At 40.7% G+C, this 27,979-nt stretch overlaps 1 protein-coding gene across 1 annotated transcript in view; it reads left to right on the forward strand.

Moving 5' to 3' along the window:
- The first annotated feature begins 6,300 nt into the window (after positions 1–6,300).
- Positions 6,301–27,979, forward strand: part of TGFBI (transforming growth factor beta induced) — a 61,949-nt gene continuing 40,270 nt past the window's right edge. Inside the window, exons 1-2 of the mRNA XM_036751571.1 lie at positions 6,301–6,557; positions 16,007–16,105. Of these exons, the coding sequence (XP_036607466.1) occupies positions 6,424–6,557; positions 16,007–16,105 (233 nt within the window). The 5' untranslated portion in view covers positions 6,301–6,423. The remainder of the gene's footprint in view (positions 6,558–16,006; positions 16,106–27,979) is intronic.

Genomic DNA, 27,979 nt, shown 5'->3' on the forward strand with positions numbered 1-27,979 from the left:
ATCAATGCACTCACCAGGAAAAAATCTCCAGGGCCAGATGGTTTTACATGTGAATTCTGTCAAACATTTGAAGGATAATCAATTCCCACAGACTATTTGGGAAAATAGGCAAAGAAGGAGTCCTACCAAATTCTTTTTATGACACAAATATAGTACTAATATCTAAACCAGGAAGAGTCAAAACAGAGAAAGAAAATCATAGACCAATTTCCCTAATGAATATTGATGCAAAAATTTTAAATAAAATGTTAGCAAAAAGATTGCTGCAACCTATCATGAGAATAATACACTATGACCAGGTAGGATTTATTCCAAGAATGCAACACTGGTTCAATATTAGGAAAACTATCAGCATAATTGATCATATCAACAATAAAACTAGCAGAAACCATACGATTATCTCAACAGATGCAGAAAAAGCCTTTGACAAAATAGTACACCCGTTCTTATTAAAAAGACTAGAAAGTATAGGAATAGATGCAGTCTTCCTTAAAATCATAAGTAGCATCTACCTAAAACCATCAGGAAGCATTATATGTAATGGGGATAAGCTAGATGTATTTCCAGTAAGATCGGGGATGAAACAAGGCTGTTTATCATCACCCCTATTATTCAATTTGGTACTAGAAATGTTAGCTTTAGCAATAAGAGAAGAAAAAGAAATTGAAAGAATTAGAATAGCAAAGAAGAAACTAAGTTATCACTCTTTGCAGATGATATGATGATTTACTTAGAGAATACTAGAGAATCAAGTAAAAAACTACTTGAAATAATAAATAACTTTAGCAAAGTTGTAAGATATAGAATAAACCCACATAAATCCTCACCATTCCTATATATTACTAACAAAGCCCAACAGCAACAGGTAGAAAGAGAAATTCCATTTAAAGTTACTATAGACACTATAAAATATTTGGGAGTCTGCCTGCCAAGACAAACCCAGGGCCTATATGAACACAATTACAAAACGTTTTTCACACAAATAAAGTCAGATCTAAAAAATGGAAAAACATCAGTTGCTTATGGTTGGGCTGAACTAACATAATAAAAATGACAATTTTACCTAAATTAATTTACTTATTCAGTGCCATACCAATCAAACTACCAAAAATTATTTTACAGATAAAATAATAACAAAACTCATCTGGAAGGACTAAAGGTCCAGTATATCAAAGGAATTAATGAAAAGAAATGCTAGGGAAAGTGGCCTAGCCATAACAGATTCTAAACCATATTATAAAGCAGAAGTTATCAAAACTACTTGGCACTGGCTAAGAAATAGTGGTGGATCAGTGGAATAGGTTAGGTACACGAGATGCAGTAGTCAATGACTATAGCAATCTACTCTTTGATAAACCCAAAGAATCCAGCTTCTGGGTTAAGAATTCACTATTTCACAAAGACTACTGGGAAGACTGGAAAATAGTATGGCATAAACTGAGTATAGACCAATATCTTATACCATATGCCAAAATGAAGTCAAAATGGGTTCATGATTTAGATATGAAGGCTGATACTATAAGCAATTTGGGAGAGCAAGGATTAGTTTACATGTCAGATTTATGGAGAAGGGGAGAATGTATGACCAAACAAGGGACAGAGAGCATTACAAAATGCAAAATGGATAATTTTGATTATATTAAATTGAAAAGTTTTTGTACAAACAAAGCCAATGCAACGAAGATTAGGAGGGAAGCAGAAAATTGGGAAAGGATTTTTACAACCAGTGTCTCTGATAAAGGCCTCATTTGTAAAATATACAAGGAACTGAATCAAATTTATAGGTATACAAGTCATTCCCCAATTGATAAATGGTCAAAGGATATGAACAGGCAGTTTTCAGAGGAAGAAATTAAAGATATCTATAGTCATATGAAAAAAGTGCTCTAAATCACTATCGATTGGAGAAATGCAAATCAGAAGAACTCTTTGGTATCACATCTCTCCTGTCAGATTGGCTAACATGACAAAACAGGAAATTGAGAAATGCTGGAGAAGATATGGGAAAATAGGAACACTGTTACATTGTTGGTGGAGTTGTGAACTGATCCAGCCATTCTGGAGCACAATTTGGGAGTATGCCCAAAGGGCTATAAAAATGTGCATACCGTTTGACCCAGCAATACCACTTCTAGGGCTATATCCCAAAGAGATCACACAAGTGGGAAATGGACCCATATGTACATAAATATTTATAGCAGCTCTTTTTGTGGTGGCCAAGAATTAGAAATCAAAAGCATGCCCATCAGTTGGGGAATGGCTAAACAAGTTGTGGTATATGAATGTAATGGAATACTATTGTGCTATAAGAAATGAGGAGCAGATGGACTTCATATTAACCTGGAAAGACTTACGTGATCTGATGCTGAATGTGGGGAGCAGAATCAGGAGAACATTATACACAATTACAGACACACACTATCTGTGATGACTAATTTTGATGGATTTGGCTAATCTCAGCAGTACAAGGTTCAAAGATAGCTCCAAAAGATGGAAAAAGCTATCCAGATCCAGAGAATTACAGAGCCTGAATGCAGATTAAGACTCTTTTTTTTCTCTTCTTTTTTGGTTTTGTATCTTCTTTCTCATGATTCATTCCATTGGTTATAATTCTTCTTTACAACTTGACTACTGTGTAAATAATTTTAATGTGAAGGTATAAGTAGAACCTATATGGGATTACATGCCAGATTGGGGGGAAGTGGGAAGGAGGGAGGAAGGGGTGAAGGAGAGGGAGACAATTTGTAACTTAAAAACTTGTGGAACTGAATGTTGTAAACTAAAAATTAATAAAATTTTTAAAATAAAAATAATAAAAATAAAATAACTGCATAGCACAACATACTTGGAAGTCTGCCAAGACAAACACAGGAATTATATGAACACAATTATAAAATATTCTCCATGCAAATAAAGACATTTAACTTTAAAAAAATAAAATAAAAAGTTTCTGCACAAACAAAACCAAAGTATCCAAGATTAGCAGGAAAGCATTAGGAGGATTTTATAGCAAGTTTCTCTGATAAAAGCCTTATTTCTCAAATATATAAAGAACTGAGTCAAATTTATAAGAGTATAAGCCATTCCCCAATTGATAAATGGTCAAAGAATATGAACAGGCAGTTTTCAGATGGAGAACTCAAAGCTGACTATAGTCATATGAAAACAATGTCAATCACTGTTGATTAGAGAAATGCAAATTAAAACAATTCTAAGGTACCACTTTACACCTATCAGATTGGCTAACACGACAAAAAAGGAAAAAGTTGGAAGGGATGTGAGAAAATTGGGACACTAGTGCACTTTTGGTAGAGTTGTGAATTCATCTGGAGAGCAATTTGGAACTATGTTCGAAAGGCTATAGAACTGTGCATACCCTTTGATCCAGGAATACCACTACTAGCTCGGAACTCCGAAAGATTTTTTTAAAAAAAGAAAGTGACCTATATGTACAAAAAATATTTATAGCAGCTCTTTTTACAGTGGCAAAGAATTGGAAATGTAGGGGATGCCCATCAACTGGGGAGTGGCTGAACAAGTTGTGGTATATGATTGTGAAGGATTACTGTCGTACGATAAGAAATAATGGGCAGGATGGTTTCAGAAAAACCTAGAAAGATATATACGAATTGATGCAAAATGAGGCGAGCAGAACTAGGACATTGTGCACAGTAACAGCAATATTGTACAATGAACAACTGAGAGTGGCTTAAGCTATTTTCAACAACACAATGATTTAAGACAATTCTGAAACACTTATGATGAAAAATGACAGAGAAAGAACTGATAGAGTTTAAATACAGCTCAAAGCATACTTCTTTTTTACTTAATTATTTCTTGGGTATTTTGTCTGTGTTTTCTTTTGCAACATGACTAATATGGAAATGTTTTGCGTGACTACACATGTATAACCTATATCAAATTGCTTGCTGTCTCAGAGAGGGGGGAGCAGAGGGAGGGAAAGAAAATTTGGATCTCAAAATTCTAAAAAATGAATGTTTAAAAATTTTTACATGTAATTAGAAAAGAATTTTAAAAGTTAAAACAACAAAAACAAAGCCAACCCCGCTCTGAGAGGGTGAGAAATGTAGACCTGACGCACTTTTACGTTTAATTTGTATTATTAACATTTTCTCCCTTACTTTCTTAAGTCTAGACAATCAACAAAACAATAAATCAAATCCTGATGTGTAGCATTTTCCAGGGTGTAAATGCTCCAACAATGCACTCTCAGAGCCAGTTGGAGCAGGCTCCAGCACACTCCTGATGAGGATAATGACTCTTGTACCTCCCATAACACAGAGTTGTAAGGAAATTGCTTTACAGACCTTAAGATAATATATAAATGTGAACTGTTATTACTGTTCTCAGCTTTAGGACGCAGACCTAGAATATAGTCAGTCCTTGGATAATCTGTGTCATTTTTTAAATATCCCAACTCCATTTATTTCCATTATGCCTTCACTTCTGCCCCTAGATTTGTAGCTGGAAAAATTACAAGCTAGACGGGAAATAAATATGTCCAGCAACTCAAGCAATATTTGTTTGAACCACAATTATCCTGTTCCTTACCTTGGCCCGAAGGTGACCATGACGACAGAGCTCTATAAGGAAGGTATAACAGTGAACCATGAACTCCGGCATGTTTTACCAAGCCAGAAAAGCTTAGAAAAAGGACTCATCTATGGACTGGCTCTGCCAAATGAGTACAATCTAGCTAAGTTTTTTTAAGGTTTCTCATAGGATAGTTGGCAATCAAGTGATGATATTTTGTATAGCCACAGCAACTCGTGAATGAAGGGATTATGATTTGCATCAATGAAAGATGTAACCATACTTCTTATAAGTCAGAGTATGGAGTCATGGAATGAGGAGAGGATTTGGTATCTGAGGACCTGGGTTCTAATCCTGACTCTGCCACTTACTCCCTGAGTGATCTTGGGCTTCTTTGGGTATCATTTTTAATCATCTGTAAAAAGAGGTTGGGCTAGTTGGCCTAAGCACTTTGGGAAATACAAAAATGCTGCTTGGAGGAAAATGGAATTCAGTACTCTAATTGCCCAATCTAGCCCCAACAGGGCAACTGCTGACGCTTCCCCTCAATAGTAAATCAATAAACATTTATTAAGTGCCTACTGCATGCTAGGCATGCTACGTGCTGTTCCAGAAGTGTTATTATGAGATTCATTTTATAGGGTCAAAGAATGCCAGGGAGGACTTATAGACACCAATTAGTCCAACCTTCTTATTGTACAAATGGGAAAACTGGACCCAAAGAGGCATCCCAAACATGCCTAGCTTGTTTGTTGCAGAGATGTTACTCAAGTCTCCTCCCAACTCTTTCTACTGCACCACTACGAAACAATCTTCAACTTCTCCTAAATCCTACCCACCCTACCTACCCTTCTAGGGTAGTTCCTACCCAGAACTCAAGTTCTGGCTCCTCCGGGGACTCTTTCTTAATTACTTCACCCTCAATGCCTTCTCACTCTTCTCCCTTGAACTCATAGAATATTCATATCTTGTGCCCTGTGACTCTGAAAAAGACACAAGTCCATAGTACTCTAGGCAATTCTTTAAGATTATAAATAGCGGAGAAAATGCCAACGTACATTAATTACTAGAGAATTTCCACATTCAGAAAACCAGAGGTCCAGTCCCCATTTCTTGCATTGAATCAGTTACTAAGCGCTACCAGTTAGAAGGCAAGCTCCCTGAGGGCAGGGACATCTTATTTTTCCCTGCGATCCCCCCTGAGGTCTAGCAAGGCCCCTCAAAAGTCCGTTTGGTGCCCAATGCCTCCTGGTGGATTCATTGATTTTTACTGGGCGAGGCGATTTCAAGGTGCTTCCTAGACAAAGCTCAGGCTCACAGGGTCCCATGAATGGACTGCCCCTCGGACTGGGGCTGGCGTCTCTTTGGAGAAACGTGGGGAAGGTTGCTTGCCACCCTTCACTTTTTGCTTTTGGATCCCTGTAGTCTCTAGCCCCTTTCAAAATCTATCCAGATTCGCTTCTCAGGACCTGTATGAGTGAACCAACATATATGTGTAGGGTGGGGAAAGGGGGAGTTGCCTTAGAAAGGAGAACAAAGAAAAGGGAAAACGAACACTGCAGAAGGCTCGGGGCTATCCCCAAGTGCGTGATGGCGGTGGGTTAGGGAGGGGGTGCTGAGGGTAGCTGTCTGAGGATGGACGGTACACTCCCCATTGCAATCCACTGCTCGGGCGCTGGGGGTTCTCCGCCCCCTTCCGGCCTCTCCCTCTCCAGCTCCCTGGTTCTTATTTAACCTGGCTTCCCAGTTGGTGGATCTCTCACTTCCACTTGGGAGCCCGACAGTGTGTGTGTGTGCGTGTGCGTGTGTGTATGTGTGTGTGCACGGAGCTGCAGCTCCGCAGCCTCGTTCCCTTCCTGTCCCAAGACCATGAAGTCCTTTGTGTGGCAGCTGCCCCTGGCTCTGGCTCTAGCCCTGACCCTAGGGGAGACCCTTGCAGGGCCAGCCAAGTCTCCCTACCAGCTTGTACTCCAACACAGCCGGCTCCGAGGCAGGCAGCACGGGTAAGCCTGGGACAGCGAAAAAAAACAGGGGGCTAGAGAGAGGAGGGAGAGGGGGACCCAGGGGCTTCAGAAAGCAAACCACTACAAATGTGTTTCTTTCTCAGGCCATTCATTGCCTCTGTCTCCTCTGTTTCTTTTTTCCTGCTGGACAGGGTGTTTTGGGAGTTAAACGAAAACTAAAAGATCCCAAACTGCAGCCACCTTTTTTGAATTTCCAGCCTCCCTCCCACCAAAGAAAACAAAGTTTCTGCCTCAATCATGTGCTCCAGGGCCCTGCCCCCAGAACTGGCTTCCCATTATTTTTAGGGGTTTGCAGCTTGAAGGGGACTGATTTTTTCCTGCTTCTGGGATAGGTGGACGGTGTAAGGGAGTGGGTATGGGAACAGGTTGGGACAAAAGTTTGGGGTCAGTATTTGGCCAGAGGCATGAGTCTGTCCGGCGTAGATAAATGGACTACCCCTATTCCTGAGCTCCTCTGCAGAACCGGAGCTCCTCTGCTGGACCCGAGCTCCCCGGGATGACAGAGGGTGGATCTCCACTACTTTCCCTCTCTGGTCACTGGCGGGGGTTGGTGCTCGGACCCGGTACGTGGGCTTAACTCTTTAGAGGGAGAAAAGAAGTCAGTTCAACAAATCATGAAGTGCAGCCTATATGCCAAGCTATGCTCCAGGCTCTGAAGTGGGATGGACAAAGTTTGGATAAGGTGGTCTGAGGCGGCTTGGTGCAATGAAACAGATACTGATTCTGCAGTGAGGGGATGTGCGTTCAAAACCTACCGCTGATGCTTAACCACTTGTGTTCCTTTAGGGAAGTCACAACTTTCGCCATCTGCAAAAGTAGTAGAAGAAAGGCAGCATGGCATTGTAGAAAGAGCACTTAGGGTCAAAAGATTTGGATTCAAATCCTGTCTCTCTCTCTCTCTCTCTCTCTCTCTCTCTCTCTCTCATTCAAATCCTTCCTTTCTCTACAACCTGGGGAAAGTAAGGTAACTTCCTCAGCTGTAAAATGAAGAGGCTGGACCACATGACTGTTAAGGTCCCTTTCGCCACTAAATCTATGATTCTATGACATCTGAAACTAGAAACTTTGAAAAGACATGACCTCTGCCCTCGTGGAGTTTAAATTACAAAGAGGGAATAATACAATACACGATAATACATGATATATATGTTAGGGAAATGCAAATCAAGCTGAAGTAAGAGGAGTTTTCCTCCAAAGTGGAAAGTCATGGGGGTGAGGGGATCAGAGACAGTGTCATAGAAGAAGTGACATTAAGATCAAGCTTTGTAGGAAAGGCAGAAACTCAACAGTCTAAGATGGAGAAGAAAGATATTCTAGGCATGTGGAAACAGTGTGAGTAAGTGATACAGAGCTAGGAAAGCCCATAATATGTTTGGGGGAAGACTCATCCGTATGATCTGCCCCTCTGTGACTGAGTCACTCACTCTGCAGTGGCTCTGGGAAATAGATCATGAGTGACTAAAGCAATCTCCGTGGCTCCTGACACCGCTGCCACCGAGAAGATCCCAAGTTAAAGGGGGGAGGCAGTACAGGAGTAATTTTCATCTTGTTGAAAGCCTGAAGACCTTTGATTCACCCTCCTCACCCCTCTATTCTCCTGAGGTGAGGAAGGAAGCAGCAGCTATAGATTTTCTTTGATCTCCTCTTTAGCTCTCCACATCCAAGGAAGATGATGCAACAGGTAGAGTGTTGGATTTGAAATCAGGAAGACGTGAGCTCAAATCCAGCCTCAGACACTTTCTAGACAGGCAGGTTACTTAACTTCCACCTGCCTTGGTTTCCTCGCATGTAAAATGGAACTAATGATAGCCAATATTTCCCAGGGTTGATGTGAGGATAAAGTGAAATAATATTTATAAAGTGCTTCGTGAACCATAAAGTTCTATACAAATGTTAGATGCTGGAAGTAGCCTTCAGGCTCTTAGGAGGCTCCTACTGGGATCTACAAATGGTTTCCATGGTCCTACAATCATGTCTGCCCCATGGGTATAATAAGTCCCTTGGTGTGAGGTAGGGGTTTCTTCCTGTGAAAATTTTTCAAAACCAACTCCTCCCTCCTCCACCTGGGATAGCTCCCTTTGCCTAAGCAGCGAGAGGATAAGCCAGAACCCTGGAAAATAAGAGCGAGGAAGGGCTTTAGAGATCATCCAGTCCATCCCCACAATTTTACAGATGATGAAAGTGAGGCACAAAGAAGTTAAGGGGTTAGTCCAAGGTCCTATCAGTCTGAAGGGACTTTATGAGTTAGCTAGTGGAAAGAATAGTGTATAGAGTTATCAGAGAACCACTATTTGAAACCCAGTTGTGCTACTAATTTACTAAGTGACCTTTAACAATTCAGTTATTCTTTCAGTGAAAGAGAGTTTCCTTAAGTGTAAACTAAGGGGAGATGACTAGATTTTTAAAGTTCCTTCCGGCTCAGCTATTCCGATACTCAGTCCTCTGTCTGTCTCCCAACCTCCATTCTTGGCTTAATTTCAGTCTTTCTAGGTAGAGGCGTAATTTTCCTCCTGATGAAAGTTTTTAGAAGTCAAGTTTTTATATTAAAAATACTTTTAAAGGATTTCTTGGACGGGAAGGATAAAATATTGATAAAGCCATAAAGATGACTCAAGGAATTCTGGCAGCGACCCCAACAGATTTATTTGTCCCAGTTCAACCCAGTTCACAAGACAGTGACTAATAATATTCTATAGTAATACCTCAAATTCATTTAGTAGCTCCCCTCTTCCAAACTCCTAGAACTTTTATGCATATACTATCATACCCCTCTTCAGGAGACTGGGTCTGCTTATCTCCATCAAAGATACAGCGGCTAAGCAAGGCTAAGCAAGGCTCAGAGAGGCTGTAATTTGCCCAAAGCCTACCCAGGAATGGGTAGAGCCAAGATTAGAGCTAATATCTTCAAGCTCCCAGCTCAGTTGGATTTTTGGAGTGCTGTCTTTGTGCACTGAACCCTCGGAGCACTTACAAAACAATCAGCAATTACCTTTCTTGACAAAGAGTAAGAGGTTAGGATGTGGTAAAGGGTTTGGAATATACTACAGAGATGGGCATCTCACACTTGGTATCACACTCTCCATGAGTGCAGAAACACTGGCTAGGCCTGTATAGCTGATTCCTGGATGTGTCTTTCAAACCAGTTAACATTTGTGACCGGTGTTAAGACCCGGAAAAGGAACTTTACTGATAGACGGGATTCAGGCCTGACAGACTGAGGTAGATTTCAAAACCAAATGTAATGGAGAATTCAGATGAGGGTTCTTGGCAGTAGGGAGACATATCTGCCTATAATTAACAATTATAGATCTTCCTTTCCCCTACCCTAGAGTACTCTCTCCTCCACTCTTCTTTCTAGTGATTATTCAACTAACTCCAAAGAGTTGGGGGCAGAAAGAGAAGACTAGCTATAGCACAGTGGATAGAACACCTAAGCCTCAATTCAGGAAGACCTGAGTTCAGATCTGACCTCAGACACTTACTAGCTGTGTGACCCTGGGCAAGTCACTTAACTTCTGTTTGTTTACCTCAGTTTCCACAACTATAAAACATAGCACAAGGGTTATTGTGAGGATCAAATGAGCTAATATTTATAAAAAGCACTTAGCACAGTGCCTGGCACATGGTAGACACTAATGCTTATTCCCCTCCTACATCCCAATCCTCCAGAGTGATCTTGAGTCGCCACTGAGAAGAAGAATGGAGTAAAGAATATCCCTGGTCACCTCTCTCCTCCTCAGGGGAGCAGTAAGGAAGGAACTTTCCTTCCTCATGATTTCGGTATCTTGTCCTTCCACTGCTTCGAAGAAGCTTTTGAGAAACTGGGCCTAGGTCTGGACTTGAGTGCAATGTACCTGGGTCCATCCTCCAGCCTCATGACCAAGAAAGTAAGTCTCTGGCCTGGCCAGCGTCATGAGAGCACAAACCATAGCTTCATCCAAAGAAGAGAAAGAGATCGGAGCTGGCTAGGGAAATGCAGAAGCCTGTAGAAGTTTTATTTTCCACTAAGGACTAAACTAGACATTTACCGAATGAAGGAATAAGTGAGGTTATAATTGAATTTGAGGTGGGAGAGGAGGGAGATAAGGTAGGAAACCAGTCAACTTCTTTGTAAGAGAAGCTGAAACTATCCCACCAGCATTCAGAGGATGTGCCTAAAAAGACTGACTGTGGATGAACCCAGATGCACACATCAATCCACTTGGAACAGACTAATGTGCTACCCCTTCATGAAAGCTCAGGCTGCTTCTGTTTGCCTGCTGATGAGTTGGAAGTCACATTGTTTCTTCTCTGTCTATACTTGTCTGTCTGCCAGACTCCCTTTGCCTCTCTTCCTCTCTCTATATCCCCCTCTATCTTTCGTGGAGTGAATTGAGTGATATTTGGACCGCATGCTTGGCCTAGAGTGCTTTTATTTCCATCTTAGGACCTTGGTTTGTTTAAGAACCTGATGAACTGAGCTCCCTGGGAGTTCAGATTGCAATCCCTCCCTTGTCTTGTTGCATTATGGTAATCTGAAGGGGTGTCTGTGCCCCACTCCCCTTCTGGCAGACACACCCAGAGACATATTACACTCACTTAGACACTGGGCTTTTCCAGCTGGCATCAGAGGTTAGGAGGCAGCACCATAGAAGAGGGGAATCACTGGCTCTGGAGTCAGAAAACCTGAGTTCAAATATCAGCTCTGTCACTTAGCCCCTGTATGACCCTGAACTGAGGCCCTGGACATCAGTCTCTTCAGCTCTAAGATTAGTGATTGAGATTGATAGGCTCTGAGGTTTCCTCTAGCTCTTAATCAATAACCCTATGATTTTAGCTAGGTGGCGCAGTGAATACAGAGCTGGGCATGGAGTCAGGAAGACTTGAGTTCTAATCTAGCCTCAGATTTACCTACTGGCTGTATGACCCTGGGCAAGTCATGTAACCTCAGTTTCTTCAACTGGAAAATGGGGATGATAACTGCACCTACCTCTCAGGGTTATTGGGAGGATCAAATGAGATATTTGCAAAATACTTTGCACAGTGTCTGGCACATAGTTGGTGCTATATAAATGTGAGCTACTAGGACTATTAACACCACCACCACCACTACTGCTACTATCACCACTACCACCACCACACCATTACCACTACTTCTAGTACCTCTAATACCATCAATACTACCACCACTCCCAATACCACTACTACTACCACCAGCACCACCACCACTACTACTACTGCTACTACTTCTAATACCATCAATACTACTACCACTACCATTACCACTACTCCCACCATCACCACCACTACTACTACTACCACTACCACCACCACCACCATTATCACTACCTCTACTGCTACTGCCTCTGCTACCACCACTACCACTACTACTACTTCTACTACCACCATTACTTCTGCTACTACCATCACCACCATTATCACTACTTCTATTGCTACTACCTCTACTACCAACACTCCACCATCACTACAATTACCACTACTACTACCACCACCACTATTGCTACTATTACTACTAGTACTACTACCGGTAGTAGCATTGCTACTAGTACTACTACTGGCAGTAGTATTACTACTACTATTTTTACCTCTTTCTTAAAAAAACCTGGCCAGGTTTCAGACACTCAAGAAGAGGATTGGACATCCTTTTAGGCTAGGATAATGTGTTCATTTTGATACAGATGCTATAAGATGATCTGGAATTACATGATCTGTATCATACCTTTATTTAGAAAATTGGAATGCCTAATCATGATGGGGTATGGAGGTAGTTGGCTTCATTTGTTTGTTTTTTAATCTGGTACAAGTTTGGTTGGTGTCACCATTCCTTTTACTCCCCCATATACACACATGCACACACACATACACACACAACACAACACACACAAATTGAAAGACAGATGGATTACAGAATGACTATCATCAAAGCTCTGTCTATATTGTAGATCACAGATCTGAAAGTAGCATACAATGACTGTCCTTGAGCAAGGAGGTATAGTGTCTACATTGTTTCGGGTGCCACGTTCATTACTTTGTTCAAAGTTCCTAGCTTGTCATATTGTGACCCTGGCAAGTCACTTAACTCTCAGTAATCTGGACAGCTCTATAAATGGGATAAATGGGAGACTTGGTGCTGACCTGCTTTGGGAAGAGGGATTTTTTTTTCCCCTGGAAGTTCCCTCTGATAATGAAATCATAAATCTCCTTATGTACAACACGTAGGTGTGAACAATACAGGAGACATTTCTGTTCTTTGTGTAGGTTACCTGCAGCTAAGACGATACATTTAAATACACAAATGAACAATATAATTTGAGCTAGAGAACACTAACAGGGGTCAGGAAAGGCTCCCCATGGAAAGTGTTGCTTGAGTTGAGTTTCTATATAAATTAATGATTCGAAGCCTTGAAAGAAGCTAAGGACTCTTTGGTGCAGTGGTGAGGAGGGAGTGCATTCTAGGGATGGAGGACAGTGCAGAGATAGGTGATGGTATATAGAGTCTGGGGAACAGCTAGTAAGTTAGTTTGACTGACTTTCATCATGTGTAAAGGGGACTAATGTGTAATAAGTCAAAGAAGGTAGGTGGGTCCAAATTTTGGAGGGCTTCACAATACTGACTAAGAAGTTCATATTTTATGCTCAAGGAATCAAGGAATTGAAGTGGAAAATAGATCTTTAATTATAGCAAGGTAGATAGGGATTGGCATTTAAAATGATCAGTGATTCCTTTGCAGTTAATAGTTTCAGTTTTGAGCTCTGAGACCCAAGTGCCTTACTTTTTTCAAAAAGTCATCCAGAGTTCTTGAAATGCAAAACTATTTTGAACTCAGAAAGTCTTCATTTGTTTTCTTCTGCTTTCTTCTGACTTGTGACCCAGCCAAGATGAACTGCCTGTTTGGGGTTCAGCCAGAAGCCCCATTGACATTTGAGTCATGAGTCCCTCTGATTCTCCAGGTGTTCATATGGAAACATTGATATAACTTAGGTCAAGTTCTGGGAAAGAGGGTTGTAACTTTACATTCTAAAACGCAAAACAAACCCCAAAACAGGAAAAAAAACACAATACAGTCCTCCTTCGGAGTTATGAAAGACTCCTTCCTAACAACTCCTTTAGTTCTGAAAAAGGCAGAGAGTCTAATTCCCCTAGTAAATGTCTTATTGAATGAAAGAATCAATGAGATTATGCTTGAATTTGAAGTGAGAGAGGAGGGAGATAAAGTAGGAAACCAGTCAATTTGTTTATAAGAGAAGCTGAAACCATCTTACCAGCATTCAGGGGATCTGCCTAAAAAGACTGTGGATGGCCAAATCCTTTATTTCTGAGGAGCATAGGAAGTTTAAATACCCGAACAGATGTCTTGTTACCTGTATGTTGCTGTTCAGTCATTCAGTCATGTCTTACTCTTCATGACCCCATAGACCATAGCACACTAATGCTGTCCATGAAGTTTTCTTGGCAAAGATACTGGAGTGGTTTGCTATTTCCTTCTCCATTCTTTCCTTCACCTGTATGTGCTGTCCTTCAAATTCAACAAGTCTTTCCAAGAAATATTTCTGTAACAGCTACTCCTATGTGCTAATTTTACATTTATAGCTGAAAATGACATTCAGAGTTCCACTAGTCCACACCCTCCACCCCCAACTTTACCAATGAGGAAAATGAGGTTCAGACAGCTAGGAGGTAACCACAGTTGAGCTGAGATTTGTCCCTAGTTCCTCTGACTTTGAATCCACCGCTCTTTCCATCACACCTGGATGCCTTCATGCTGTGCTTTGTGAGGCAACATAAAAGAGGTACAAACCGAAATGCCTGCTTTCAGTAAACTTGTAATCTAGTTGATTAGAAGAGGTCTGTTGCTATGGAAGCAAATGAGGCCTCCTATATTAAGCATTAATAGCTACGGTCTCTAAATGGGAATGGTAAGGATCAGAGGAGGAGGTAACAGGAGTAGGTTACAATACTTGGTGAAGGCTCTCAGGTTGAAGGTTGCATAGCAGGAAAGGGGGGACTCAAGTTTGGTTGTAAAAGATGAGTTAGATTTGGACAGGAACAAAAGAGAAGGGAGGGAGAGCGCTAGACTCTCCTGGTCAGACAACAATAGGGGATACATTTCTGTAGTAGTGGGAATTTCAACCATCCATTAGCTTTCAAACCAAATGCCTCTTTTGCCCCTGATAGCTAGTGAGAAGATGTGGCCTGTAAACATGAAAGAGTTTTTCTGTGTATGAATGACCTATCCATGGTTTTGGCCTCATCAGCACCACTCTTTGATCCTCCAGGCTGATTCTGCTCTCATGTTAAGCATCTTTCGAAGTGGCCTTCACCATTCTAGGACATTAGAATTTTTGTAGTATATTGCTATTTCAATGTGATAATAATAATTTACATTTTTCTAATAGATCATAGGTTTAGAAAAGAAGCGGAACACAGACACCACTCTCCTTTTTACAGTGGAAGAAACTGAGACAAAGAAGGTTTAAATGACTTAACCACAGTTACATTATAGTAAATGACTGAAATAGGATTTGAACCCAGATCCTCAGACTCCAAATTGAGCACTCTCTCCACTATACCATGCTGTCTCTGGCTTTACAAAGCACTTCCCTCATTGTAACTATATGTAGTAGATAGTACAAGTGTGATGATTGCCATTTTACAGATGAAGAAACAGAATCACAAATAGGTCATATGGTATGATGGGAACACTCTAGAACTGATTCAAAACCCTTGAGTTCCACTTCCGACAACAATTAGCAGGGTGACTAAGACAAGCCACTTCATACTTCAGGTGCTCAATTTTCTCATTTGTAAAATAGATATAATTATATTTATAGTACTTACAAGTTAGGAGGGTTTTTTCATTTGTTTTGTTTTAGATTTTGAGTCAAGACAAGACTATGTCTGTAACAGAGTATTAGAGAGTTATTAGGTACTAAGAAGTTAAGTAATTTGCTGTTGGTCATGAAACTAGCTAATATAATAACATGATATGATATGATATGATATGATACGATATGATATGATAGAATAGAATAGAATAGAATCTAATCATAGCATATAAGAGCAGGACCCAAACCCTGGGCTTCCGAATTCTAGTACTGCCCTTCCATCTCCTGTGCCTCTCCCCTGGGTTGTTCTAAGGATCAGATGTTACAATGCACAACTCGTTGTAATGCATAAAACACTATGTAAGCATCAGTTATGATTTTATTAAATGACTTCCCACTAGCGACAGTAGCAAACATTAAAATCAGGACTTAGATCCTCTGAATTGCAAATGTAGGGCTCAACAATCCATGGCACTTGAGTGGTCCAGAAATTGTAGAGGTGGCTGTCAATCCAGGAGCAGCTCAAGCCCCAGGAGACTCTAGCTTGGTGTGAATGGTTGGACTGTTTAACATCTTTCTGATATGTTTGGCTTTCCTTTCAGCCCCAATGTCTGTGCCGTGCAGAAGCTCATTGGAACCAACAGGAAGTACTTCACGAATTGTAAACAGTGGTACCAGAGGAAAATCTGCGGAAAATCCACGTAGGTCCTGGCATGGCACCCCCAAGGAATCACAGCTAAGGCTGCTGTGTGTGTGTGTGTGTGTGTGTGTGTGTGAGAGAGAGAGAGAGAGAGAGAGAGAGAGAGAGAGAGAGTATACACTTGTGTATAAGAACGCTTATGAGCTCTGTGAATAGAGCAGGGTTTGGCCTCAAAATCTCTGAAATGTTGCTGTGCAAAAAAAAGAAGAAAAGAAAAAGATATTACTAAACACGTACAAACATGTTAGAGATGTATATGCTTTTAAAATATCACTTTATTAAGTTACAGAACAAATGGGCCAATTTTGATTTGCCTCCCCACTCCCTACCCTGTTTTTACTGTTGAAGGGACTGTGACAGATTTTTTAGAGCTGATTTAAGACTCAGGGAAAGACATGAAACCTCTTGTGTGAGGTTTTCCTAATTCTTAGTCAATGACATATGTGTTTGTTGTATATCATGTGATGCTAGAAAAGAAGATCAGTCAATAAGCGCACTTGAAACTTCTCTGAGTGTGGAGCCCAGTAATGGGGATTGTGCCAGATGGGAAGCAAAAGGATAAAATGCTGGAGAGCCTGAAAAAAGAGATTTTTTTTAATGATTTAGAGTGCTAATTCGGACCTGGGCTTGAATCTTGGCTCAGCCACTGACAATGTATGTGTATCTCTGGGCAAGTCACTTAGTCTTTTGTGGCCTCAGTTTTCTCAGCTGTAAAATGGGGGGATTGGACTAGATCTAGTTCTTAACCTGTGGTCTGTGAATTTTAAAAAAAATATTTTGATAACCGTATTTCAGTGTAGTTGGTATTTTTTACAAATATTTACAAAAATATAAATTATTTTATGCATTTAAAAACATTATTCTGAGAAGGGGTCCATAGGCTTCATCAGACTGAGACAAAAAAAAGTTAAGAACCCCTGAAATGGATTATCTTTAGGGTTCTTCCTAGCTCTAAATCTATGATTCTATGCATCGGCATAGAAGTAGAGAAGGTCTTTGCAAATGAAGACTGTGAGAGTTAAGTTGGTTTGCAGTGAGAGGACATGGAGCCACGTAGCTATTCAAGATATATGCTTAGTGACTGGGTTAGCATGGGTGGAGGCAACAGCCGTCAGCACTGCCCGATACTGCATGAAAACAGAGTAGTTTGCGTGTTCTAACAGAGATCTTCAGAATTCCAGTGAAACAGATCTGTTTGGGAGCCAACAGTAAACAGGCGTGTTTATCTCCGGTCACAGAAATAGACAAGCTGGTTTTCAAGCTGGCTTATCTGTCTCATCTAGGCAGAGAAAGTGTTCTCTGAGCAACATTAGTTTGTCTAGGAGGTCCTGCACAGCTCCTATTTCTAGAAAAGAAAGGTTAAGATGTTATATCTACAAAATGCTTTCCAGGTTCTTGACTTTAAGATTTTATTGCTTTTAACATCATTTTGTATCATTTCCTCCATCCTAATGGCTGAGAGACGATATGTTTTCTTTATTCTTAAATCCAAATGCTCTCCCATTTGTGATCCTAGTTTTAACTATATTAAGTGACTTTTGGTACTATTAGCTGAGGAAAAATAGGGATGCTGAGCTCATCGGATTTAAAACTAAAAGCTAAGTTAGTGATCATCTAGGCCAGTGGCATCAAACTCAGAATCAGGGGCCATTAAACTATCCATAAGGATCCCTGCAAGCCCAATATTGACTTAAATTTAAAATTATCTTCTATGACATTGTTATTTATTTTGTTAAATATTTCTTAATTATATTTTAATCTGATTCATTGCCACTTAGGAGTGTTGCAAGCCGCACATATTTGACACCATTGAGCTTAATCTAACCTCCCCCAAAAAGGTTAAGTGATTTGCCCAAGGACATGCAAGCACCCTTTCCCAAGGGCATAGGATTGTAGATATATTTGTTTGCATGTTATCTCCCCCCACCTTGGATCACAAATTCCTTGAGGGCAAGGACTGACTTTTGCCACTTTTCAATATTCCCAGTGGCACATAATTGGTGCTTAATAAATATTTATTGGTTGATCTAGAACTAATGGGAACTTTTAAGACTACTGAGTCAACTCATGTCAATAAGTCAACATGAGTTTGTTATATGCCAGACATTGTAATAAGCACAAGGGATGCAAAGAAAGGCAAAAAGAGTTCCTGCCTTCAAGGAGTTCACAATCTAACGAGAGGGACAATATGCAACCAACTCTGTACAATAAGATATATAAAGAATAAATTAGAGAATAAAATAGATCTCAGAGGGAAGGCATGATCATTAAGGGGGAATGGTAGCAGGAAGACTGAAGGCAGAGAGAAGGAGGGAGATGTCAGACATAGGGGACAGTCAATAAAAATACACAGGGTGAGAAAATGCAGTGTTGTGTTTGTGGAACAGCACGAAGGCCAACCTTGTTGAGTCCAACCTCCTCATCTCATAGGTAAGGAAACTGAGGCCCATGCAGGTAAAACGATATGCCCAATGTCACACAAACATTAAGTAGCAGAGCTTCCCACCTCTTTGAACCCATGTGTTCTGACTCCAGAGTCCATACTCTCTTCATTGAACATTGTCAGCTTTGTTGTATCATAAAATTCCAAACTATTGCTAACCTAAGTCCAGGTCAGGATGGAGGTTTTAAGAAGAGACTAGCAAATGGCACCAGGCCTGGAGTCAGGAACACCTGAGTTCAAAATTCGGTCTTAGGCACTTAGTAGCCTTGGTGTGACCCTGGGCAAGTCACTTAACCATGTTTGCCTCCATGGCCTCATCTGTCAAATGACTTGGAGAAGGAAATGGCAAAGTACTTCAGTATCTTTGCCAAGAAAGCCCCAAATGGAGTCATGAAGAGTCTGACATGACTGAACAACAAGCAGATGACTTATTTCAAGTGAATAGAGCTGGCATTTCGTGTGCTGAGTCAAGGCCTATCCTTAAAGCCAAAAGCTAGATGTACTATGGATACTCAGCTCTGTTGCTCTGTGCGTGTCAAAAAATAATTATTTCGGCAGTGGGCAAATGCAGGTTCTACGAATTTGATGTTATCCAGATGTAAAGTAGGTTGATACCAAAGCCAGACCCAAATTCTATCATAGGTAAGATTTGTAAAGATGTCCAGAAAGAATGATACTAAATAAGCAATTTTTCCTTCCTCTTTTATGTGCTAAACTGCAAATTTCTCACTTGTTTTAAAGTGTTTTCCTGAAAAGTTAGCAAGCAAAGTATATACACAAAATGATACAGTCATTTAAAAGAGCAGTATCATTGGGGGAAAATGGGGAAAGCCTCATTTAAAAGTGGCACGTGGGCTATGTTTTGAAGGAAACTGAGGATTCTAAGAGACAGACAAAACCTTAGTCAGTTAAGCATTTATTAAGTGCTTACTGTGTGCTAGGAATGGTGCTTACACAGGGCATACCAAGAAAAGCAAAAGCAGTCTCTGCCTCAAGGCTCTCTTTTCTAATGGGAGAGATGGCATACAAACAAATATATATGAAGCAAGCTATATACAGGATACCTAGGAGATAATTAAAAGAAGGAAAGCCCTGGAATTAAGAGTATCTCCAATGTCCCTGCGGCAGTTCTTTGATTCATTCTGTAGATTATTGAGAATGAGGAAATGACTTGGAAAGGATCCAGAAAAAGGAAGAAAGGCCATTAATGAAAAGAAGGGACTAGTTCAGAAGGAAAGGCCCAAAGAAGTAACACTGGTGAGAGTGGACTAAGGAGAAACATCAGTCGAATTCAACCTGTTCTTACTTTGAGCTTTGGACTATGCCAAATGCTGTGGGAAAGGACAGGAAAAGAAGGCATGAACCTTATTCTAAGGGAGATTTTTACAGGTAAAGCAGGAAACTATACAAGAAAGTGTATTAATAAAGTGCTAAATTCAGTAAAAAATCAAGTGGTGATATATGCGGTATGTATAATAAGTGCTTTGGAGGCTTAGGTGGGAGAGAGACGTTGACCGGAGTCATCAGGGAAGATCTCACAGGGGAGCCAAGATAAGAATTTGGATGGGGGGAGGAGGGAAAGGGCATTCCAGGTCAAAGGAGAAGCATATAAAATGGCACAGATGTGGAAACTAGCATGACGTGTTTGGGACGTTGAGGAGACTGAACTCTTAAGAGGAACATGGAAGACTGGATAACTAAGAGAGAGCCAAATTGTGGATAGCCTTGAAGTGAGCAGGAAAGTTTTACTTGAGAACCTAAACCAAGAGAAATGAAGAGAAGGAAAACTCAATCCTGTCAGCATTGATGTCAGTGGAATTTATTTACATTGTGGATAAAAGGGCAGATTGAAGCACTGGTCAGTGGAAATCTTTGGTTTTCATTCATTCTGCTTGCCCCAGACCTCCAGGGTCATGAATGATAGAGGGTTGGCTGTGCTCTGTATCTGCATCATCCACTGCCTCACCAAAAGTCTCTTTTTTTCCTTCAAAAGTAACTTTTCTTTAGTTCAAGTAAAAGAAAAGACATGAGTCTTTGGTGCTCTTTGTCAAACACGACATATGGATTTTATTACAGGAAATGATTACAAATGACCCTCTATTCAGTGACTTGAGTGTATTTTATTACCCTGGAAAATTCACTTCAGATTCCATTTCAGATCTTAAAAACTCAACAGGGGTGACACAGAGGCTGATCATACAAAAGGGGAGCTCAGGGCCCATTTTTTCCTGTCAGAGAAACATGCGGCCCACGCAGTGCTTTGAGACCCAAATCTGATTAGTTACCCTAACATTTTTGCATTCAGCAACTCAACCAATACTGCAGGAAATTGTGGTCAGCAGGCCTCACCGCCTGTACGACAGGCTGTCTTTGTGCAAGGATCTCCCTGAAAAAAAGGCCTGCTTATTTAGTGTGCAGCTTTGACCCTGACATCATGGAATTGGAATGATTTGTAACCAAGGCTCAGACATCATAAACGCAGTTTGGTTTAAACCAGTTCAGGTGTAGTCAAGTTAAAAAAAAACTGCATGTCTGTTTCACAAGTCTAAACGTTGTTTAATAAGTTGGATATTTAATGAAGGGATAAAAGCCAAGATCTGCCAGAGCTGGGAGATGGTGCTAAGACTGGCATGATGTCACCAGGGACTAATAGAAACTGGCACTTTTGCCCAAGAACTATAAAATGACAGTGGTTTAAGTCCTGTGTCAAAAATTTGGAAATTGACCTCTTACTGATTACAGTTGGCATGAAGCAACATTTCTAACCCCAGAACCAGAGCTTACTGGAGAGGCCAGAATTTTGCCCCAGGCACCGATGTCCTGGAGGAAGGAATATACTTTGTCTCCCTGCTTCAGCAAAGCACAGACCCTCTGCTGTCATGCCCCTGGGTTGCCATCCCTCAGGGTCCTGATGCTGTCGCACTCTTCTCTCATTCTAACTTGAAATACACCATACTACCTGGCCTGCGGACCTGAATAAACATTGGAATTGCAGCAGAGACAGTATATGTCAGCCACTACTCCAGCCCTAGTCCTCCCTAGACTCTATTCATTTCATCCTCTTTTTCCATTGTGCCTTTTTAAATCTTCCTTTATTGTTAATGACCTCCCCTTCACCTTCTTGCATTTGTTTCCTCGTATTGAGGTGGCTGGGCCGCATAGCTCTAGACTTGGAATTCATAAGACAAGTTCAAATCCTTGCTCAAATATTTACCAGCTATGTGACCCTAGGAAAGTCACTTAAGGGCATCTAGGTGGAGCAATGGATAGACCACTGACTCTGGAGTCAAAAGGACCTCAGTTCAAATTCAGCCTCACTTATTAACTGTGTGACCCTGAGCAAGTCACTCAAACCCATTGCCTCCCCTCACTCCCCCCCAAAAAAAGTCATTTAATCTCAGTCTCAGCACCTACCTCACAGTTTTATAATGAGGCTCAAATGAGACTGTCTATGTAAAGTACTTTGCAAACTTTACAACACTATCTATTTCTTTTTGGAATAATATTTTTGCCCAATTTCATGTTAAAACATTTTTAACATTTGTTTTTATTTTAAATTCCAAATTCTCTCCCTCCCCTTCCCTACCCTAAGATGGTTAGCAATCTGATAAGGGTTATACATGTGCAGTCGTGAAAAATATATTTCTATATTAGTCATGCTGTGAAAGAAAACATAGACAAAAAACATGAAAAAATAAAATGGAAAATAGTATGCTTCAATCTGCATTCAGACTCCATCAATTCTTTCTCTGGAGAAGAAATTCTATCCTCTGAAGTAGGATAGCATTCATTTTTCATCAAGCGTACTTTGGAATTGGCTTGGATGGTTGTATTATAAAGCACTATCTTTATATATGTTAGCTCTTATTATAAAGTGCTTTATAAATTTTAAAGTGTGGTCTTTATACATATTTTCTATCCTAATTTTGTTCTGCTACTCACTGAAATCAAGCTTTCTCTATGAGATACACTGAGGACCCCACATTTCTTGATCCTCTCCTTATTAAGTCTGGCTGCTTTTTCTCTCAAAGCTCCTATTGAATAAGGATATGAGGAGAAGGGAGCTAATACTCCTTGTTCCTCACTGCCCCTTTGATGACATGCTTCATAAGGGAGATACCCAATCCTCCTATTCAAGCAGAAGGACATTCAGTAACATGGGGCATAAGCAAGTCTGCAAATGGCCCAAAGAAGTGGGCCCTGCCAGCTAGATGCTGAGAAAATCAGTCATGGCACATTGGGAACAGAACCACAGGTCTATAAATAAAGTACCATGCATAGACTGCCTAAATATTCCAGAACTCAAATCACTTATCCACAGAATTCATCTGAATTAAATCTATGTGCTTGACTTTATAGTACTGGGCAAGTTTATTCTGTGGTCCCAGTCCTTGGTGAATAGAAAATCTTTTAGCAGTGAAAAAGGGGTTCAAATTGGGTTGCTTTTCTAATGCTAGGGGCCCTTTACAGCCAAAGGTAAAAGTAAGCTGGAATATAGGAAACGAATTGCTTATATCTAGTTAATCAATCTGGGTTTGTTTTAAGATTTCACTTGGAAACCCTGAAAGAGAATATGTTTGCTCAGATCACTCTCTACCCCTATCCCTTCCCCTCATGGAGTTCAGCTTATCCCCAGGCATTGACAGTGATCATAGAAGGGCTAGCACATGGAGGAGAGGCTGGATTTTTTCTTCTTTTCGTTTAGTTTCATGGGAACTTAATTTATGAAAGAAAACATCATGCTTCCTACTTAATCTGATTAAAGTATAAAAGAAGATGTAAGAGGAGATGGGAAGAAAACTTGAAAACACTCTCTGTTCTCATATATCACTTGACCCCATCTTAATTATGTATTTATCTTCCCCCTTACCCACAAGTTGCACTTCATCTCTGAGCTAGACTTTGATTAGTAATAACAATATTGTAGGACCTAGTAAGAGATTAGGAAGCACGATAATACTCAAATATTTAGCCAAATATGGAGAGGCTCTTCCCCAGCAAGCTGACCACTTCATGATAGACAAGGCAAATGATATCAACAAAAGCAACAATAAGGAAAGGAACATGCCTGTGTTTTCATTAGTATAGGGAACTCCAGGCTGAGGAAACTCCATTTACCAATGTAGGCTAGCATCTTCTCTGCAACATGTAATCTTAGAGAGTTGTGTAGACCAGTGAGGTTAAACTCAAATAGAAATAGGGGCCACTAATACATAGATAAGGATCAGTGCATGCCACATATTAGCTTAGTTTTCAAATGTAACATCCACGTTCTGTTATATTTTATTTTCTTAAATATTTACCAATCACATTTTAATCTTGCTATGCTACACTTAGGAGTGCTGTAGGCCTGTGTGCGCCATATGTCTAACACCTCTGTCTGTGTCAAAGACTTTAACCCAGATCTTCTTGGCTTTGAGGCCTCTCACATAATTATTATGATTATTTTTATAGAGCCAATACTATAAGCCTTAAAAATTAGTTTTTGGTAATGATGCCTAAATTCATCTAAGGGTCTAAATGATACTTAGTCAATAAGTTGTTTCAAGAAAGAAGGTGTTCCTGTTGCTGTTTGTTTTCATTCTTGTTTTGTAGTAAAGTTTAAGTGAAAAGTCTTCTGTATCACCTATATTGACTACACCTTTTGTGCCTTTAGGAGCCCTCCATTCTATTGTTAACAAACTTCCCTTCCTGTCACACCTCTTGCTCTGGCATTTCATCCCTGACCATCTTCTCTATGACTGGATACATTTTTCAAGCCCTCTAATGTATTGGGTTAGCAGGAGACAGCGTATTCTTCACCCCTCTACCACTTCCAATTCTTCCCACTACTGTCCTCAGTCAGAAGCCTCTCTTCCTTGGAGTGGGCATGTTTACTCCTCTTGGGCATCAGCCTATTCTGGTCTTGAGAGTCACTGTCTAACTGGTCTTTCTTCCTTTCTCAATGAGTTCAGCACCTGGCTCTTTCTTCCACTTCACTAACTGCCATTCTACTTGGAGACTTCAGTATATTGGTTGATATTCTTTCAAACACCCCACCCTCCATGTTATTTAATCTCCTATGACCTGTACTTTCCCTCTACCATAGTTCCACACAGGGATGTGTAACCCTTCATGTCCATTGTGACTAGCTCCATGATACAGAGGTAATAAATGCCTCTCTCTGGCCACAAACTCCTATTCTTCCATCTTTCCCTAGGCCTCTTTCCTTCTAGATCTATTGTTCATTGCCATCATAGCTCCCAATCTGGCCTTACTCTTACTCAACCCTATCTTGGTCCTATAGATAGTTTTACTTGGCACCATCCTGTACTCTCAGGTCTGTCACTATTCATACTTAACCAAACTCCAATCCTGCCTCCCCTAGGCATTTCTTTCTCCACTCCTACATATGAATCCCTAACGGTTACTAGAAGTCATACAACTGGGCCTGCTAGGTACATGACAAATTTATGCTATCTATTCTTCACTGTGACATAATACTTGTATTCTTTGATTGACTATTATACTACCAAGCACAGATGTTTTCAGAGCTATTTGGAAGAGTTGGGAAAGAGCTGAACTTAGAGTTACAGGCCCTAAGTTCAAATCTTACCTTTTCTATTTCCTACCCATGTGACCCTAGGCCAGCTGCTTAACTTCTATAGATTCCAGTTTCCTCATCTGTAAAACATGGGACTGGGCCTGACTCACTAAACTCTAATAGTTTAAATTTCTATATTCAAACAAAATGAGACATTTGTAAGGCATTCAACAATTAATGCAGCAGGAGGAAATTAGATAAGGATAAATATTGACACCTGATTCTGCCAAGTGACGTTACCAATCAGCCAAGCCTTCAAGTGTTCCTAGAGCTCCAAGCGGCTGCGTTGAACTCAAATGAGGAGGAGGTGATGTCAATAATCTGAAAACAGGGCTGTCCAACCTTAGGTTTTTATTGAAACAATAGACAACATATTTTGATTTGCCATTTTAGTGAGAGCTCTGTGGTAGCTAGACTTCCTTTACTAAAGCATTTATGTAAATTTCTATGCCTGTTGGTTGGCCGCATAAATAGCACTGCAGGCCACATGCAGCGGGCAGCTACATTTTGGACAGCCCTGATCTGAAAACTTAGTCCCCTGAGCCAACCAAGTCTTGAGAAATTGTCACAATATCGTTTAAGGAAAAACTTGCCTAACTTCTATGGGAAGAAAGGTGAGACCTCTGACCTCTGATATTCAAGAAGTCTTATAATGGCATCACTAAAGGAGGAAGAGAAAAACTAAAATAAAAACAAAACAAAAAATGCAACAGTTCTCTGAAGAAGTAACCGTATCTGAGAGAGTCTCAGGAAGGACCAAGTACCAGGTCTAAACCAGCATTTCTTAAACTGTGGGTCGTGACCCCATATGGGGTCCTGAAAAATTTGGCAACAGTAAAAGGTTTCTGAATGCACAACAATCAAAACTTAATTAAAAATCGAACACATAATGAATTCAAGGTGTTTCTGGCAGTGCTTGCTGGTGTTGCATCCCACAACTTCACTGCAGCCTGGTTCTGAACACAAAGCATGCACACTTTGTACTGCATGTGCCCTCGGGCCATGCGACACCAAGGAACTCTGCCAAAACACAAAAAGGGGTTGTGAGTGGAGAAAAAGAAGCCTTGGTGTAGATGATCAGGTCCATGTGGTGGGTGATGCCAATTCCTTGTAGTTCACAGTGTATCTCTCAATGTTAAAAAAAAACTGACCATAAGCAGGAGCAGCACTAGGAACATCAGGGTTACAAGAAAGATGATGGCATTTCCTGCAAAGTCACTGATCCTCGTCATAGGTCAGGGAGAATTACTCTGTTCTATACCAGCGCTTCTTAAATTGTGCGTTGGGACCCCACAGGAGTCATGAAAAATTTGGCAACAGTAAAAGGCTTCTGAATGGGCAACAACCAAAATTAATTAAAAATCAACGTGTAATGGATCCGAGGTGTTTCTGGCAGGCCTTGCCCATGTTGCATCCTGCAACTTCATTGTAGCCTTGGTGAACACAAAACAGGCACACTTTGCACTGCACATGCCCTCAGGCCATGCAACACCAAAGAATGCTGCCAAAAGGTGAAAAGAGGGCTGGAGTAGGACAAGTTTAAGAAGCCTGCTCCATACTACCATCCCTTCAGGGTTTGCTGGCCTGCAGCCAAAGTTTCCCCGGTCTTCAGAGCCACATGACAAAATCTTTGCCCTAGGAGAGGTTTGGAGCGGCTAGTTAGACGCTTTCTTTTCTCTCTTATTGCAATGAAGCTCAACTGTAAAGCCTCCCTGGGGAAGACCTCTATAATGGTAGTGGTAATGTGGGGAATGACTATCAATTCTACATTTCATTAAACAATGGACTATAATGATTAAACTGACTTGTGTGACTGCACGTGCCAGTGCCCACTCCCCTGTAACTGGGCTGTTACTACTGCTTGGAATCAATCCACTGTCCACTGTCTGCTGCCACTGGATCCAGAATCTACTATTGCCACTGGAGCCCACATCTGTGCCCTCTGCCTGATATGCCAGGGTCAACTGATATCTCTTGTGCTAAGGAAAGTTAACTGCTACTACTATGGCCTGATCTCTTCTTCCCTATGCTAGAACAGAGTGTTTTTGTAGACTGGGCACACTTGTACAGCCACCGGTGGGTCCTGATTCTATCCCACTATGGAAGGCCTGACTGCCCCATGATGCAAAAGGTTGTTGGCCATCTGTGTTACCACTGAATTCACAAAATTCTCATGGCAAAATTGTTTTTGGTCTTTCAAACTGAAACGAACAAAACTGAAACAGTTTTTCAGGATAATTTGTTAGACAATCCTAATATTCTAGGGATCTGGTTTGGTATTCATTCTTTCACTTCTGAGGTCCTTCATGCTCATCCCTCAATGGCTAATTATGTCCATGTACAATCATAGAATGAAGATGGGTGGTTGAGCTAGATAGTCCTTTCCAAAAAGGCATTCAAAGCCAAATAATTCACATAAATATGACACCTTTAAAACCAGGAGGAGCCATTTTCAGGGGACCCCTCACAGGAAGTTGGGTGATCATAGCCATTAGCAATATATAGACATTCAGTCCCAGAAAGGACTGAGCACAGTTAGTTCTTCTGAATTTGTCCTTTTCCCAAAAAAAAGGATAATCTCTCTCATCATCCACAAACAACTGAGTCCCAGCAGGCTGCTCTGGGGACAAACAGTTCTGAAGAGACCCCCAGTTTGTGCCCATCCTCCATGAAGCTGCCAAAATGGTATTCCTAAAGCGATAATAATAGCTAGTGTTTATATAGCACTTTTAAGGTTTACAAAGCATCATATGTATATTACCAAATTTGATCTTTGTAACAACTGTGCCAGATAGATGGTATTCCTGTTCCCATTTTATAGGTGAGGAAACTGAAGCCCAGGTTAATAT

This window comes from Trichosurus vulpecula, chromosome 3 (assembly GCF_011100635.1).
Source record: "Trichosurus vulpecula isolate mTriVul1 chromosome 3, mTriVul1.pri, whole genome shotgun sequence".
Classification (NCBI taxonomy): domain Eukaryota; kingdom Metazoa; phylum Chordata; class Mammalia; order Diprotodontia; family Phalangeridae; genus Trichosurus; species Trichosurus vulpecula.